The sequence below is a fragment of the Sphaerodactylus townsendi genome, linkage group LG01, assembly GCF_021028975.2.
Source record: "Sphaerodactylus townsendi isolate TG3544 linkage group LG01, MPM_Stown_v2.3, whole genome shotgun sequence".
NCBI lineage: Eukaryota > Metazoa > Chordata > Lepidosauria > Squamata > Sphaerodactylidae > Sphaerodactylus > Sphaerodactylus townsendi.
In genome coordinates this window covers 184,873,386-184,892,216 of record NC_059425.1, presented here as the reverse complement: position 1 = coordinate 184,892,216, position 18,831 = coordinate 184,873,386, and the positions used below count along the sequence as shown (strand labels likewise).

Below are 18,831 nucleotides of genomic sequence, written 5' to 3'. Positions count from 1 at the left end.
CCAGCTCCCTGTACCTAGGGCGACATATATCAATAAAGTTCTTCTTTTTTAAGCTGCATTGTTTGAGTGTGTTCAGCCTTTCAATAGCAATGTAGATTGCGCCCAAGCACCAGCTGGACTGCTAGCCCTTTGTTTGGCCATGAGAACTAACAGCTCTCGCATTCCTGCTCTGTATTATTTTTGCTTTGATATTTCCGGGGGATGGAGGGGATGGGGGGGGGGGGGAGGCATCCGTGGACATAAAAAGGGTTCTTGTGAAACCAGCCTTTAGAGCTGGCTTCCGCTATGGCCACTCTGCTGTCTCTCAACAAAGACCTTTGATTGAAATCACTGAGTTTTAACGTTATGCCCTCTGCCCTATTAAAGGGTAGGTTCAGCAATTTAGATAAATCCACAAGGTTATGCAGTTGCAAACTTAATGTGGTTGAAACCCTGACTCACCAACTCTTGCACTGCACCAGATTTGATAACATCAGATCTAAATATACCAACTTACATTTTTTTCTTCCAATCTGGGCTGCCTGATCTGACTAGGTTATCTCTATTGTTAAACAACTCGGACCCCGGTCTTTGTGAAGAGATCGCCAATTTCATTGCGGAGATAGTTGAGAGTTCCCAGTAGAACGTATTTGTTGTGCTCCCCGTGGGGCCTTTTATCTATCATGTATTCATGCAATTGTTCCCGATTTATGTAACTCTTTCTGACTATGCCAATAAAGGCTTATGTATGATATGTATGAAATCACTGAGTTTGTTATTGGTGTAGATCCAGGGCTTGACACATTGCCATTGATGATTGGCATGGTTTTAACTAACAGCACAGGCTATGTAACAGGACAAATAATTTTTTAAAAAAAATCAGGCTTGGATCTGTAGTTTAGGCTGCAAACTATGCCCACACAGAGTCAAAAATAGCCTAAAAAAATAATACAGCGTACACTCGGCTAAACCAGATTTTTTTTGTGCCGTGGCAGAAAGTGAAGGGAAAAATACATAAAAATTAAAGCACATTTATGTCACAATGAAGAGATCCTTTCAGAGGCTATCTCTGCTAGCAATTATGCCAGTCTGTATCTTCTGTTCCAAACCTGAAAGGCTTGGAATATTGTGAAAAAATAATTAAAAGAACAGAAATCAAAAGCGAACTCAAAAGGAAATCCAGGGGGTGGGAAGAGAATTGAAGTGGCTGAACGCCCACACAGTCCCTCTGGCTAAGCAGAGCTCTGGATATCAAGGGGGAAACTGGGAGCTATGTATGCCTGTTCAGCTACATTGATAGAACACAGTGCATTAAGCATTGAAGTTTTTCCACACATATTCTTCAAAATAGCCTTATTGGACATTAAGTCTGATTCCTTCCTCAATGCAGGAAATCCATCTATTGAGGATGGTCATGTTTTGGATTTCTTGCATGGGCAGGAGGTTGGATTAGATGGCGTAGAAGGCCCCTTCAACGTCTCCTAGAACGCCATGAGACATATTACTCCATGTGGTTGTGGTGGGTTTTCCGGGCTGTGTGGCCGTGGTCTGCTGGATCTTGTTCCTCACGTTTCGCCTGTATCTTTGGCTGATATCTTCAGAGGTGTATCCAGAGGTGGGATCCAACAGGTTCTCACAGGTTCCCGAGAGTAGGTTACTAATTATTTGTGTGTGCCAAGAGGGGGTTACTAATTGTGATTTTGCCATGTGATTTTTGCCTTAGTTACACCCCCTCCTTTCAGCAGTAGTGCGCAGAACTTGAAGCAGTCTAGCAGGAGGTGCACCAGCGTGCGTGGCAGCCTGCGCCTGCATGCATTCATTTCCTGGCACAACGGCTGTGGCAAGGACACAGGACTGCCCCACCCTTGGAATGCCCCACCCCCAGGAATTCCCTACCCCCGCCCAGGAATGCCCCACCCTCGGAATGCCCGGCCACGCCTCCGTCGTGCTCCACCCAGCCCCATTGGCGCTACGCCACAGTTTGAATCCCACCACCATGGGAACCTGTTATTAAATTTTTTGGATCCCACCACTGGGTGTATCATAGAGGGATTCCCTCTGTGATACACCTCTGAAGATGCCAGCCACAGATGCAGGCGAAACGTTAGGAACAAGATCTACCAGACCACGGCTACACGGCCCGGAAAACCGACCACAACCAGTTGAATCTGGCCATGAAAGCCTTCGACAATGCATGTTATTCAATGGATTATAGTGATCATCTTCTCCAGAACCTACCAGCCCTACAGCAACCCTTGATATATTAGGATATGCTGTCAAGTTACAAGTGACTAATGGTGAGCTGAGCAAAGGTCTTAAAAGACAAGTAGAGGTGATTTGCCATTAAAAGTCTTCCTTGGTGGTCTCCCATCCAGGTGCTAATTTAATGGCAGCTGCAGCAAGGGGTTTTCAAGGGAAGTGAGAAGCAGAGTGGTTTGCCATTGCCTTCCTCTGCAGGGCCTTCCTTGGCAATCTCCCACCCAAGCACTGACTTAGAGCTTCCCACCACAGAAGGAGCTATGGGCTCCACTCGTCTCTATGGAGGGCTGCATTCCAGGCTGTCCCCACAAGCAACCGTGAGCTGGCCCCCCCGGAACCTGAAATGAGCTAAGTGGGTGGATCATCTTGGTGCCTGATCTCGGCCCCTCGATCGTGATTGCGCTTGCCAGGTTACCGCCGTGGAGCGTCTTTTGCAGTTTACAGTTTCATGTTACATGCCTTGCTCATTGCATTCTCTCCGCTCTGCACATGCCTCAAAAAGCTGCCCTCCGTGATTGGTTGAACGTGACGAGGTGTCGCTGATGCTTTCCCCACCCCCCGGCTTCAAGCGGTATCGGGAACTTGGTCCGCAGAAAAGTGTAGTTCCAGACTGCGGTAGCATGTCGAAGTCTCCGAGGCGGTAACTGAGACAAAACAATGTTGAGCTCGGTGGGCGGTGATTCACTGAGGCTAACTCCCAGTAGAAACCAGTTCAACTCTGTCAGTGGGGAAAGCCTCTTAAAGTTGTCCCCATCAAGGGGCTTTCCATGCCAGTGAGAAGCAGAAGTAGATTGTCAAGCAACATTAGCTATTGTAAACTGTAATGAGCATTGTTGAGATCCTGGGAGACCGCCCTTTATTAGGCTGATGGCTTTCTAATAGTTCAGGATGAGCAGTTGATGTTTCTTCAGCAGGAACTAATGAGAGTTTATGTATACTTAACTACTGGAAATCTATCTCCAGTTGGGACTGTGGGAATATGATACTCACTACAGCAGTGGTTGGGTGCACTCTCTGCGGGTCACACACCAGAGCACGAGGGGTACGAAAATACATAAATGGGCTTGCTATCACATGTGGGTACACCCCTTAGGAAAATGGCTATTAAGGCAAGGAGGAAAAAAGGTCACTGGGATGATGGAGAAAGGGAAAAGCCTTCCAGTTAAGAGCAGTGCCAGCCTGGCAGCGAGACCAGGAGATCCCCTTAGATTAAGTAGTTCATCTCCAGACTTAGAAATTGGGAAAAATGGGTGCTTGAGCAGATTTGGTTCTATGGTACCAGATTCCACTGAGGTCCCTGTCTTTCCTCAGTCCATCCCATAATCTCCAGAAGTTTCCCAACCTGCATGTGGCAATTCTTTCCCCATCATCCCCAGACAGTGGGACCTGGGAATCCTACCTAAGAGGTTGGAAGCAGTAGTTGTGTAAAGCTCTGGACTGAGGCCAGACAAGGCTTGGACTTAAATCCAGTGGGGTACAATGCCATAGAGTCCACCTCCCAACAGAGGCGAAGCTACAAGGGACAAGCAGGCATATAGCATCAGGCGATGTCTGGGGATGCATTAAAAATCTAGGTTTGTTTTTGTATTTAGTGTTTTTCCACCTTGGCCTGCAGGGTCTGGCAACATGTTTTCCAGATGTTCATGATAACTCCCATCAGCCAATTCACATGCCAGGGCTGATGGGAATTGTACTATGACTAAAGAGCTTGTAGGTTGCAGCAATAATCAAATTTTCAGATTATCTCTAGGAGACTCTCCGATGATACCACCCAGGTTTCCAGGAAGTTTGGTTCAGGCATCCAAAGCTATGGACTCTGTAAGTACTCTCATCCCCATAATTGTTCTATGAAGCTAATAGAGATATCTTTGAGGGTCCATAACTTTGGACCCCCTGAATCAAACTTTACCAAACCCAGGTGGTATCGTCAGGAGAGTCCCCTAAATATATTCTGAATTTTTTGGTGTTTCTAGCCTAAAAAATGCACCCCCTGCAGGCAAAAAACAGAAAAAACACTAAAAAATACAGAAGAACACAAATGAACATTGGGGGGCATGTGCAAAACTCAGATTTGGCACTGGGCTCCGTTTTCCCTAGCTACGCCTCTGCCTCCCAAGCATCCGTTTTCTCCAGGGAAACTGATCTCTGCAGTCTGAACATAAGCTGCAATTCCCAGGGATCCCCAGGTCCCACCTAGTGGCTGGCATCCCTACATCACCAACTGCCTGGGCCTCGTGATTGAAGATGACAAGGGGCCTTCTGCATGCCAAACAAAGCCTCAACCACTAAAGCAAGGGCCCCTCCCTGAGCATTTCTTCTGCAACTGACCAGAGGCGCTTCAGTTCTAGATATAAGCAGTGGTGGGATCCAAAATTTTAGTAACAGGTTCCCATGGTAGGATTCAACAGTATGGCCACAATAAGGGCACAAACGTAAGGGCCGCACCTGAGGGGCGGGCATTACTAATTTCTCTGTTCCTGTAAAAAAACTCTTTACTGCAAAGTCTCTAATTTTAGCTGGTATCTTCTGTCCATAATTTAAACTCATTATAGTAAGTCCCATCGCCTACTGCCAACAGAAACAACTACTTCTCCTTCAATTGACCGCCCGTCAAATACTTAATAATACTTAAATACTTAATTTTGTTTCTAAATCAGTGCTAGCTGGATACTTCCCAAACAAGAAATTTACCATATTTCTCAAACCCTTTAAACAGTCTAACAGGAGTAATTCATCCCGCTCTACCTTCAATCCAGCTACATAGAAACAACAGGACCTTATGATTTTGGACCTAATGGAATTTCAATGGAAAAGCAGACCCAATTAGTAACCCCCCCGCACACAAATAATAGGTAACCCACTGGGAACTGTTGAGAACCTGTTGATCCCACCTTCTGATATAAGCACCCCAGCTGCTGGCATGCACCTGCCCAAGATGAGCCCAGGCTGTTTTGCTGACCAATCAGCTCGTAGAGAATGCCCTGTTTGTTTGTTCCACTCCAGGCACTTAGGATTTCATCCCCGACCGGATGAATCCTCAACAAGCGTCAACAGAATTGGTCAGCTTGCAGCAGCAGAGGAAGCAATGAGATTGTTATTCTGATGATGTATCCGCAGCAGCTGCCAGGGTGCTTTAGGGGAAGCCAGCAGTCCAGCAAGCCAGGAATTTACAAAATCCCAGTAATGAAACATAAGGAACCAGCTAGCAAACACACAGTCATAGGAATGTTGTAGCACATCATAGCACACAGGGAGACCTATATCTCCAGATGCGGGATCACACTTTACTCAGCCCCCTAGTTACACATGCTGGCAGGGCTGGTGGGAATTGCAGTCCATAACATCTGAGTGCCAGGTTCAGCCATCACTGACATAGAGTAACCCCTCTAAGCCCAATGGAGCTCTACTCGGAATTGCAGTAAATGGGCATGAGTTCTTGCTCGGAACTATCACTTGATGCCTGTTTACTCAGACAGAAGTAAGTGTTCCTAGAGTTGCAGTTGGCACTTAGGCATGTTGCCGTACTCAAATCATGGTCCTTCGAGCCTTAACAACAGGTGGATTTTAATCTGGAGAACCAGGTTTGATTTCAAATTCTCCAATTTGAGTAGTGGAGGTCTGGTGAACCAGGTGTTCGCACTCTACATTCCTGCTAAGGACCTTGGGTTAGAAGAATCCTCCCTCAAACAGCAATCTTTTCACTTTCAATCTTGTTTAAATTAGAGGCCAGATTCTCCTCTTTAATGTGGATTTGTATGAGAATCTGTTTGTTCAAACAAATAATAAAAGGATGTTGTTTTATGGACTCCCCTCCACCAAAAAAAAAACCCAGCATCACCTCTCAATGCTGTTTTAAACTGTGGTGGTAACTGGGGTGTGTCTGTAGGGAGTTGGGAATGTTCTATAAATGCGATGGTGACCTTTGGAGACGACCCAGGCAAAAAAACGTCCCTTGGTCATAGTGCTGAGGGTGCCTCAGTCTGGAGTTTCTTGTAAACTCATAGATTTTCACCAGGCTCCATTTTCCCTAGCTACACCACTGAGCTCCGGGAGCCATGAGGAATCCTCGAATGAACAGGTACATTCCCCATGCTCACACCGGTGCATTTTTGCTGTGAAAAAACGGGCCCAAGTCTCTTGCCTTGAAAAGCCTTCAGAATTGTTGCAAGTTGCCTTCAGCTTGACAGCACTTTACACACACACACACAAAATGCTTTAAGTTTATGTATGCTGAAGAGTCCCTGACTCTTACCTCTGTAAAGAATGCCTGTTTTTTTAACTGGCTCCTCCCATTTACAGTGCTGATCCAGAGGTGGATCCAGCAGGGTTTCAAGCAGGGTTCCTGAGAGTAGGCTACTACCTTGTGTGTACAGAGGGGGGTTACTAATTGCGATTTTGCTACTGTGATTTTTTGGCCTTTGCCACGCTCTCCTCCCAGCAGTAGCAGAACTCTTGAAGCAGTCTGTTAGGAGGTGCACCGGCGGCGTGGCAGCCCGCGCCTGGCGCGGGGTATCTACTTCCGCCTCTAAGACCGGGCGAAAGGCCAAGGCCCCAGCCATTGTGCCCTCGCCTAGGAATGCCCCGCCAGCCCAGAATGCCCACACGCCCCCATCGCTCCTACCATCCCCATTGGCACTACGCCACAGGTTGAATCCCACCACCATGGGAACCTGTTATGAAATTTTTTGGATCCCACCACTGGTTAGAGCTTTACCTCAGTTAAGAATGTGTGTTTTAATAGTCTTCCAATGTACGTCATTCTGTTTCAGTGTTAAATATTTAGGGCATCTCTGCCCACCTAGATCTTTACCTCAGTAAAGAATGCACATTTTAATAATCTTCCAATCGACGTTATTATGTTCCAGTGTTAAATATTTAGGCATCTCTGCCCTGCTATTTACAGCTAGATCATTAACAAGGTACTTGCTGAGCCCATTAGATTAAAAAAAAAAATCCAAACACTTAGGAAGGGTCTCAATGCATGTAAAAATATCAGCAAAAAACATGAGATTTCAATATCGAGTTTTAATATAGCTCTACTTAGGCCCAGTGCATAAAAAGAAATAGGATGGTAATAAAGCAGCAGGACAATGAGGCAGAACAAATTAAGAGATCCATCAATCCAGTGCAGGACTACTCCGGGAGGGCTCAGCATCATAACACTGTAACTGATACCACGCGGAGCGCTCCAAGAAACGCGAAGGGGGAAAAATCTTGCTTTAAAGGTTTACAGGATTTACAGGTTTACAGGATTCATGTCGACGCGGGTCTTCAGCACATCAGACATGTTGAGCTGCAAGCACCGCAAAAAAGTCTCCCTGAATATAGCCATAGATTTATCCTTATTTTCCAGAATTATCCTCCACAGGGAACACCACTTGCATGTGCTATGTGCTACAGGTAGGTGCCTAGATGCTTTTTTTTTCTAAATTTTTCTCCCTTTCTCACAATACTAGAACCAGGGGGCATCCATTGAAAATGCTGGGGAAGAATTAGGATTCATTAAAAGGTAACACTTCTTCACACTCCATCGCAGGATTGTGTTTGGAATATGCCACAGGAGGTGGTGATGGCCACTAACCTGATAGCTTTGGGTGTGGGGCTTGGACAGATTGATGGAGTGAGGTCGATTTATGGCTACCAATCTTGGATCCCTCTTGATCTCAGATTGTAAATGTTTTAACAGACCAGGGTGCTCGAGCAACAGCCGCAGAAGGCCACTGTTTCACATCCGTAATGTGAGCTCCCAGTACCTGGTAGGCCACCACGGCAGTGAGAGCTGACTAGATGGGACTCCTGGTCTGATCCAGCTGGCTTGTTCTTATGTTTGTCTCCCTGACATTTGCATTCTTTCTGCCTACAGAAATGCTGCATTGTTCCTGACCAGGAAAAGATGTTGACTAGGTTATGGCTGCCCCAAGTTGCTGCCTCCCACCACTGATCGGATGGCCAGTGTGGGGGACTCACTGGCAGTGTTGGAGGCCTAACCCAGCACGGCAACGGCTAATCCACCGCGCATACAGTGACATCACTTTTCTCTTAGTAAGCCTTTATTGGTATAGACAGCACAACAATAATAAAAACGGATTAAAAGCATATATATATTACAGGAAATAAAATGTTAGGTCGTTGAAATCTAATTGTGTTTAGTAATTTCCAGGAGAAAGTCTGCCACTATCATTCAGAGAGAAGGATCAGGATTGTCCAAAGCGAAGTAGTGCACCTAAATAAATCGGGGAGAATTTGGGTAAACGTAAAGGAGTAACATTCACATACTTGATCTGATTTCCTTGAATCTGACATTGCAGCAATTGGTGGGGTCAGAGATTCAACTGAGCCATCATTACATGGACACAACCGGCTAGCCTTTTCTTGGTTATTAAATCTAAGCATGCAACAAGGCAGAAGGCATAACATTAAACCTGGCGAGCATTATGGCTCTCCTTTGAGCAGGGTGACATCACTTGCAGAGTACCCTGGCGATGATGCCATTTAATTGCCAGTAAAATGGGACTGTCTGGGATTTGGACAAAAACTCTATGATAAAAAACGGCTTCAAAAATTACCTGTCAACCCTACTTAAGGAGTAGTTTTCTTGACAGTTTGCTACACAGCACAAAGAGTACACAACCATGTCAGGAGAAACAGTGAGCAGAGCACAAGAATCAGAATGGGAGGAGTAGTCTGGAAGGTTATCTAAGAAAAAAATTCTTTGCTTAGTAGGTCAGTGACGCATAGTAACCGGGCCAGGGCATGAACTGCCTGACGGTTCCTCCTCCTCAAATTTCCAGCCTGTCCCTAAAACACCTCCAAAAGGCTCGACACTTCCACGCCCATCGCAGGACTGCATTAGCGGCACCTGGGGCTTTGAGCCGTCCCAGATGCTCCTTATCTGCAGTTGGCTAGGGTCTCGACTTCCACGACCCTCTACCTGTCTGGATCGGAGCTCCTCTCAGCGCCAAGACGGATCTCTGTTCCAGTGCCGCATAGGCTGCCAGCAGCTGGGACGCGGTCACCCCCCCCAAAGCAAATTCCTGAGAGGTGGCTATTCTGAGTGGAGAGCAGACAACAGGTGGACAAATGGCAGGGGTGGGGGTAGCTTCCTAAGGTGGCTAGGGTGAGTTCAGGCTGATGCAGTTTCCCTCATTGAGCTGCCTCTGTCTATCCACAGCCTCCAGGGCTGGGATTTGTTACTGCAAGAGCCTGTAGTACAGGTTATAGCAGGTCCCTGTCATTGCGGCATACCTCCAGCTGTGTAACTGAGCATGCTGCAGTAGCTTGGAAGGATGGGAGATAGCACAAAGGACACCACACCTGCCACACAACCCTGCAAGGAGCCTCAGACTCCACACAGAACCTGGGCAGCATACCATGCAGCATGCAGCTCCTGTGATGTGTAAACAACAGCATTGCCAGATTGTGAGTAAACGGGGAGAGGCCGATTTCACCAGACAGCTTGCCGATGTTCAGAGCAGGGCCCTCGAAAATGTGGGGCCTGAAGCACATGCTACTTTGCTCCTAGGTGAATCCAGCACTGACAGTCCCCCTCCAAACAATATTTCACGCTGCAGCGTTTATCCCTGTTCTCCCCTGGAATCAGAGACGGACAGAAGGGCTACAATAACACGCCACGAGTGTATCTGTTGCCCTTTATAGGAGTAGTGCTATTGGTTTGTCTTAATAAATTCTCCTCAATACTTTTGACATCGTTAACAGCCTTGTAAAAAGCTCAAGGCCTTGTTTTCGGCAGTTGATTGTGCCCAAACGTTGTGGCTGCACTTTGACAGAGCCCTGACTGCCAATGAGTTGGTAAAAATCGATACTGTTCGTAGCACGCTAGAGAAGCATAAGAAAGTGCTGCTAGGTAAGATCTGATGCTCACAAAGACGACGACACGCACAACAGCCACATACCTATGACTGTGCTGACTATAGCCTGTGCTGACATTTCATTTATTTTATGATTTTACATTTTGTTTTTATTACTATTACTACTGATTGCTTACTAGACCTATAAGGACAACTGGTTAAGTGCTGCACCTATGATTCTTGACAAATGTATTTCTTATGTACACTGAGAGCATATGCAACTGGAGACAATTCCCTGTGTGTCCAATCACACTTGGCCAATAAAGATTCTATTCTATCTCTGTTCTCTATTAATTATACTGTCATTATTGTCATATTAAGCAGGCTATAATTTTTAAAATTTAATTTACTGTTAACAATCTTTCGCCAGCAACCAGAAAAATAACATACAAGATGTGCAGAACCCATAGAAGAAGAAGAAGAAGAAGAAGAAGAAGAAGAAGAAGAAGAAGAAGAAGAAGAAGAAGAAGAAGAAGAGGAGAGGAGGAGGAGGAGGAGGGGAGGAGGGGAGTTTGATTTATATCCCTCTCCCAGAAGACCCAAAGGGGCTTTACACCTCCTTGCTCCTTCCCCTCACAACATACACCCCAGAGGTAGGGCTGAGAGCCCGGTGAAGCTGTGACTAGGCTCCAAGGCTCAGGCTATGTGTAGATGTACAGGCTAAATCTGAATTCCCAGATAAGTTTCCACAGCTCATGCATTGGGAATCAAACCCGGTTCCTCCAGATTAGACATGAGCTCTTAACCTCCTACGCCACTGCTGCTGCAGGAAGGATATTAAAGGATATTAAAATGAGAGAATTGAAAACACACACTGTCCACCCCCCCTCCCCCTAAAAAGGACGCTTAAAAACAAGGCTTCAATAAGCCTCTTTGGAGACTTGCAAAGTGCGGGTTTTATAAACTAGTAGACAGAACGTTACAGTGTTGCCTAAAATGTTGAGGGTGTCCTTTTAATGTAAACAAGTAAGGCAGACTTCATTTAGTGGAGAGACTGGACAAGCTCTGAATCCAGCTGCCAACTCTTACAGAGAGTTGCTTGAATTCCTGATAAGCTCCCCCACAGCTCAGGCAGCAGAGTGGGAATCAAACCCAGTTCCTCCAGATAAATGCACTGTTCTTAACCACTCACGCTTCACCGCTGCCTCAGTGAGATAGTGGAGAATAGCTCCAGTGGGACAGTGAGATAGCTCCAAAAGCAGAGTTAGCTGCAGAAAAAGCTAGAAACAGCCGAAGAACAAATCTGCTCCTTAAAAATAACTCTAGCAGAGACATGAGAGGAAGTAGAAGCGAAAATGATAGAAATCCCACTTGGTGCACTACAAGAAGAGCTCGGATAGCTAAGAAATAGTTTAAATATTTTAACAATAGCTAAGAAATAGTTTAAATATTTTAACAATCCTTTCAAAGCCATAACTTTGGGGCCTCAATTCTTACACCTCCACTATCATCTTTGATGTTGAACCAAATGTGTTAATGTTTCTCAGAAATGCTCTTTTCACAGAAATTCCTTTTCTCCACTCTGGACGGATTTTTCCTTGTATGGTTTGAATCCAAAGTCAAACAAGTTACTTAAGGGAAAGGAATGACCGCTGACCTTCCTTGAGCAACTTCCCTGAGATTGGATTATTGCTTGGTAAATCAGAGAAGGTTTTGAAGAAAAAAATTTAAAAGGAGTCAGGGAAGAAATCGATACGTTTCTCCGTTCAAGAGACCTCTCACAGGGTTGAACGCAGATATAAAGGATCGATGAACTGAGTTAGAGTTTTCAGCCAGTTCAACTAAGCAATCAATAGCGTTCACCTAATCTCTCCTTTGAAATTCAAAAGAATTGGTTATCTGGGAAACTTGGCTGGAGGGAGAAAAAGGCTGCTGCTGTTCCCGGTGGCCTCCTCAGAGACTTGTCCTCATTTCCAACAGTCAAGACAGTGGAGAACTTCATCAGAATGGAGCAGTGGTGGGATCCAAAAAAATTAGTAACAGGTTCCCATGGTGGTGGGATTCAAACAGTGGCGTAGCGCTAATGGGGCTGGGTGGGCATGAGCTGGTCGGGCATTCTGGGTGGGCACTGGCAGGGCTGTGGTAAGGATAAAGCTACTCATGCTATCCTTAAGGAAACAAATGCACGAGGTGCAGGCTACCACGCACGCCTGCGCACCTCCTGGGATTGCTTCAAGTTCCCAGGCTCTACTGCTGAGGAGCTGAGGAGGCCACTAAGGCAAAAATCACGTGGCAAAATCACCAATTAGTAAACCCTCGCACACAAATAATTAGTAACCTACTCTCGAACCTGTGGAGGGACTCCGCTGATCCCACCTTGGAAATGGAGTCTTCAAGGGGAAACTGTAATGGAACTGCATTGCACAACTATACTTGTTCCTTTCCAAAATGTCCACATTTGGTCAGTTCGGATTGTTGGGGCCCTGGCTAAAACACCTGGAGATTTGTGTGGAGCCTGGAGAGACAGCTTTGTAGAGGGAGGAGTCAGCAGGATAGAAGTGAAAGCAAGGGGGACTCTCAGTTCTGTCATGGGCGGCACCTGTGAGCTCCTCCAACGGCATAATGGGCGCGGTAGCTGGCCTTTATCCTTTTTTGAGACGCGTCTCCTCACATTCCGATCGTGACATTCAGCGATGGATCGCCTGAAGGTGTGATGGAACCATCCTGACTCAGGTACCGGTCCCCTGTTTCCTTTGGGAGTGAATGCAGGTTCTGCCTCCCCCCCTCCCGACCCACCTCGGCCCCCAAACCTCCAGGTGTCTTACCATTCTTCTGAAGGGAGGGAACCCTGAACCCAGCCTCAGATATCCCTCTGCTGGTCTTCTGGACGTTTAACTGAGCATTTTTAGAGTTCTGGCTCCATGGCTTAACGGGAACCCTGGTGCATTGTGACCTGGCCGGAGTGGATGGTCTGAGCATTTGGAGAGCAGGGCTTGCTCTCTGGGCCTGAGAAATGGAGCTGGGCACGCGGGGGGACCAGGTACCTTCATCGGATTCATGGAGGGGCCGCTTTACTGGTCGTTACTCTTGGACCCCTTGGCCAGAGGGTTGTGTTTGTTGGGACCATGCCCACAAGTAACTTGACGTCTGCCATGCAAGGATTTCCAATTGTTTTCCCTGTTTCCTCCCCTCCTAGCATCTCCTGTTAGCACTTCAAGCCAGCCCACTTCAAAGAGGTGTGAAAGGTTCCCAGGTTCTTTGTAGCCTTGGTAGCAGTAAACTGTAATGGACATTTGGGTGTGAGGCTAAACGTAAGGGATTGAAAGATAGGAAGTCCCGGGATCTGAGCTCTGGCTCAGGATCCCGCTATACACATACCCCTTCGATGGAATCAACTGTTTTGACTCTTCCTAATGGTCTCTTAATATTTCCAATGCCTCGAGAGTCTGACAGTGTTATCTGGGGTTCTTTCTAGGCTTTTGACGTGGCTGGGTGAGACTGGAGACCAGTGTGGATCTGTAACTTGGTCAGAACCCCAGTTGGGCCCAGCAGAGACCTCCCCTTGTGTTACTGACTCTCGATCCTCGGACTACAGATCCTGGGCCCCTTGTGTATTGCTGTTTGTTGTATGATGTTATGTTTACCAATGTCGTAATTATATTGTTGTGCACCGTCCTGAGGCTTTCAGGGAGGAAGTGTATATGATACATTAAATATACAATACAATAATGCCATAGAGTCCATTTTTTCCAGAGAAACTGATCTTGACCAGCCTCCACCAAGTAAGCACAAGTGTGGTATACTTTCTTCTCTCATTTTATTCTATTTATTCATTTATACTCTACTTTTCTTCCAGACTTTCCAGTCCTAGCGGGAATTCCCTGTCCCCGGGAATCCCATCTCCCACTGCCACAGAAGAATTTTTTTTTAAAAAAAATCACTGATGAGGGACTTTTGTCTGCTATAAGAATTGCCAAGAACTCTATGATTTAATCTTCAACCTTTTCTGAGCCTGTGGGCATCTTTGAAAGACTGACACCCAGAGGTGGGATCCAGCAGGTTCTCACCGTCTCCCTAGAGAAGCTACCACTCATTTGTGTGTGCCGCAGAGGCCACCACCAGATTTTACACGCGATTTTACTTCACTCCCTTCCTCAGCAGCACTAGAACTTGAAGTAAATGAAGACAGAATCCTGCGGGCTCTTCCAGATGCCTGATCCATCAGTTCTCACCAGCATGGCTACCCGGCCATGCTGACAGAGTCTGGATGGGAATTGTAGTCTCTGAACATCTGAGAGAGCCGCAAAGTTCCCACCGGTCTAGCAGGGAGGTGCAACTGGCGCGGCGGCAGCCCCGCGCCTATGCATTCGCTTCCCTGCCTCCAAGGGATCCGCAGCTGCGCCCTTGCCACAGCCCCGGCCCAGGATGCCCCACTTCTGAATGCCTGGCCACACCCCTGGCTGCACCTCCAGCCCCTACTGGCCATGCTGCCTGAATCCCACCACCAGGGGAACTCCTGTTACCAAAATTTTGGATCCCACCACTGCTGACACTGTGTGGGAGGCACATCCATGAAATGGCAACTGCAGGAGCCGAAGCCAGCCATCAAATGGCAGCTTCATTTTACTCTCAGTCACACAGTGACGGTTCTTGTGTTATGGTTGCAGCTGCTGCCAAAGCAATGGGGGTTTTCCCCCCCTCAAAAATATGCACTGCCAATGAAATCTCCAATACTTTTCTGGACAACCACCCCTCCCAGCCATTTCCACTTTCTAAAAACACTTGGTGGGTATCAGGAGAGCTGCGTCAGACCTAAATCACAATAATAGAAACCGTAGATTTTTTGTAAAGTCTTTATTTCAAGCATGGGTAAACATCAGCAAAGACAATTCTGAAGATCCTTCAGAACACTCTGCCTATATTCCTTAAGACTCCTCGCCCCTGCAACTAAACGTTCCTTTCCCCAAAACAAAGTATAAAAGAGCTGTGAACATTCACTTGATAAGTGAGTTGTTGCTTTGTCTCTAAGGTCAGCAGACAGTGGGAGAGCCGAGGCTGGATACCCAGAGAAGAGCCTCACAGTTCCCTACAAATGCCCATTCCAAACCGTCAGGTTCAGGCCTGACCGGTGCTGATGGGTGCCATGGCAGTCACAGATACTATGTTTGGTTCCCCTGGTTTCTTGCGATTCCTAGAGAGGCATGCTGCCACTTCTGGGTTGTTCCTGGAAGTGATGTCACACTGTTGTCCAATGGTCTTTTCATGACCCCCTGTGGACTCCTGTGGCAACACTACTTACTGCCTAATGGGGACCCAAAGCAGTTCTCATCATTCTCCTATATTTTCTCTTCACATCAACTCTGAGAGTTAGGTTAGGTTGAGAGTGTAGCAAAGAAGAGTTTGGATTTATACCATCCTTCTCTATGGTAAGGAGACTCCTAGTATGCATTTTTACCTTTTGGCTGGAATCTCAAAGTAGCTCACAAACTCCTTTCTCCTCCTCTCCCAAGGCCACACCCTAGGAGGTGGTGGGCAGAGAGGTCTGAGAGAACTGTGACTAGCCCAAGGACACCCAGCAGGCTTCATGCATAGGAGCAGAAAAACAAATCCAGTTCACCAGATAAGAGTATGCCACTCATGTGGAGGAGTAACTGCAAAACCCAGCTCTAGAAAATCAACATTTGTTCTACTCACTACTAGGTCTGCATCCCATGGGTTTCCATTGGCCATGCTGACAGGGGCTGATGGGATTTGTAGTCCATGAACATCTGGAGAGCCACAGGTTGCAGACCCCACTCACAATTGGGCTGTAATTGCTCCTGTACAACAGTAACCTGCTAGCAGTACTGCTGATATTCAAGGCCCTTTCTGCAAAATTTTTAAATGTTTGAAACAGGAAATAAAACATTCCTCCTGGTTTTCTGTATTGTTTTTACCCCTTTGGTTTCCCAAAATGTTTTATTTACAAAATGTTTTATTTACAGCTCACCTGCCAACCACGTGGTTCAGCAAAGCCCCAGAGCACAACGCTTAAAAATTATCCCTTGAAACGACTTTGAGTAGCTGAATATTTGCAAAATGGCTTCCCCTGCTGTGCGATTCTGTAACATTTCCTATGCCTCTCACATCCTGAACTTTCATCCGGCCCATTTTGTAGAGCTCAATTCTCAGTACCCCTTGCCTGTGATTTAACTTTTCATTCTGCAAGAGTTTTATTATTTGGGGGGTGGGGGTGGGTAATCTTTGAAGCAAAGTGTGGAGAACTGCATCATCAAGTTGTGAAACAATACAAAAAAATTTACTAGGCATATTTGTGCTACATAAAATTACAAGAAAGGGTATAATGCATGCTGTTAACCATCTTACGTATATGGCTCCAACAAGTAGACTGAGTGATCATTACTATTAAATAGTTTTACCATAAGCTGTGGAAAAATGGAAGCATCGATTCATCAATGAACTCAACAACAACCACTACAACAACAAAAAGAGGGGAAAACCAGGTAACGGCAGCTAGGACTCATTTTCTGGTGATTAGTAGTATTACTCACGGTAAGGGGAGGATTGGAAAATCGCCAAAACATTTTATGCGATTTGTGTGGAAAGGGTTACTGTGTGACTAAAGCTAACTGTATTTGTACAAGAAATTAGTTGTAGCAGTGGCGTAGGAGGTTAAGAGCTCATGTATCTAATCTGGAGGAACCGGGTTTGATTCCCAGCTCTGCTGCCTTAGCTGTGGAGGCTTATCTGGGAATTAGATTAGTCTGCACACTCCCACACACACGCCTAGCTAAGGACCTTGTCACAGCTTTCCTGAGCCTTCAGTTCTACCTGTCTCACAGGGTGTTTGTTAAAAGGGAAGCAAGGAGATTGTCTGCCCTTTGAGCTCCAGCAGTGAGAAAGGGGAGAATCCAAACTCCTCCTCCTCCCTCCCTCCTCCTCCTCCCTCCTCCTCCCTTCTTCCTTCTTCTCTTCTTTCTTCTTCTTCTTCTTCTTCATATATGCATTTTAAAAGGCATCCTGTTAATCACAGCTTTGAAATATAATGTTGATTAGCTGCTATTAGAATTGTGCATAACTTCACTCCCTGATATTTGGAGGTCGGGTCCGCCTCCGTGGGCAGCCATTTTGAGGTTACCTCTGTCACTCTGTGTCAGAATTCCAAAGGGGCCCACAGGTGGAGACCGTAGTTTAGTTTATAGGAGCTGTTTTCAGAATGGAGCTCCAAATCAATCGCTGTAACTTGAAACCTTCTAACAGACTTCTACTATTGATTGAACAGTGGCAAAGGAGTAAAAATATCCACATCTAAATGGCTCAGACCCTGGGTCACAAGTAGATTTTTAGTGTCTGCAAATACTTGATTAAGCCCCAATTATAAGTATCTTTGGAAACGGATCAAGTTCATGACACAAGAATTTCTCCCTCGCCTCTCCTGATCCCACGCCACCTACATAATAACCCCCTTTGTTTTTTTCACTTCTGACTCACCAAGGATGACATCTGACAAAGCCACAGGGAAGCTTGTGGTATATCTGTCCATTTGTGTTTCTATGACTGAACGGCACAAGCAATCCAGTATGTTCCGTGTGGAGAGCATTATGAATAAAAAAGAAATGGATTTCAGAAAGGAATCGCCGCCTTCCCCCCCCTTCAAACTCTGTTTCTGTTTCATCTGAACGGAGAGCAGAGTCCAGAGGGAGGCGGACCCCACAGAGAAACCCCACTGAATCTGAAGCAAAGTTAAATTTACTATATAGCAAAATGAAGCACTAGAGTCATGACGTGCTTGACTGAGCCGTTCCATGTTGCAGGTGGTCTCTCTGTATAATAGTGGCAGACTTTCTCCTGGACATTACTAAACGCCAGTAGATTTCCTTCGACCTCACATTTATTTCCTGTATTGTATATGCTTTTTAATCCGTTTTTATTATTGTTGTACTGTTGTCTATGCAGGCTCCCAGGTGAGATCAGGGCCCTGCGGGACATACAGAGTTTCCGCAGGGCCTGTAAAACGGACCTGTTCCGCCGGGCATTTGGCCAGCCGGGATAACACCACACTCTGTGACAAATATCTGGCCTCCGTGGGTACAAGAAATGGGGAAGGGGAAATAATTTTAATTGCCATCAGAATTTTAATAATTTATATATAGTTTTAACTGAGATAAATGCGGAATGGATTTTAACTGTTTTGTAAATTGATGGACACTGCCCTGAGCCCTTCGGGGAAGGGCGGTATAGAAATTTAATAAAATAATAATAATAATAATAATTAATAATAATAATAATATGCCAATAAAGGCTTGCTAAGAATATGGATTAAAAAATGTAAAAAAAGAGTTTGGGGGGGATGAAGCATGGGGAGGGTGGGGTTTGGAGAAGGGATGGCTCTCAGCAGGATCCAATGCTATGGAGTTCACCCTCCAAAGCAGCCATCTTCTCTAGGGGAACTGATCACTTCTATTTGGATATTCATTGGAAAAGTGGGAGATCTTCAGGCCCCACTTGAAATTTGGCATCTTTAGATGGGTCTAGAGAAACTTTGGAAGGAGCTGGGAATGCATGCCTGCTGGATGCGAGAAGGAAAGGAGGAGGAAGGGAAAGGATATAGAGTGGGCTGAGGCTACTCTTCGGCCTCCAGGAAAAAGGCACAGGAGGTTCCTCTTGTTTTTTGTCTCAAAAATCTGATGCCTAGGCCAGCGGTCCTCAACATGGCTCCCACAAATACCATCCCTGGTGCCTGCCAAGTGTTTCTAGAAAGTGGGTTGGGCCAGGTGGGGAGTTT

General features: G+C 46.1%; 1 protein-coding gene across 1 annotated transcript in view; it reads right to left on the bottom strand.

Annotated features, from left to right (window-relative positions):
- The window catches only part of LOC125438196 (neuroendocrine convertase 2-like), a 67,925-nt gene extending 64,201 nt beyond the window's left edge, over nucleotides 1-3,724 (bottom strand). Inside the window, exon 1 of the mRNA XM_048506456.1 lies at nucleotides 3,677-3,724. Coding sequence (XP_048362413.1) covers nucleotides 3,677-3,724 — 48 coding nt within the window. The remainder of the gene's footprint in view (nucleotides 1-3,676) is intronic.
- Nucleotides 3,725-18,831: the final 15,107 nt, after the last annotated feature.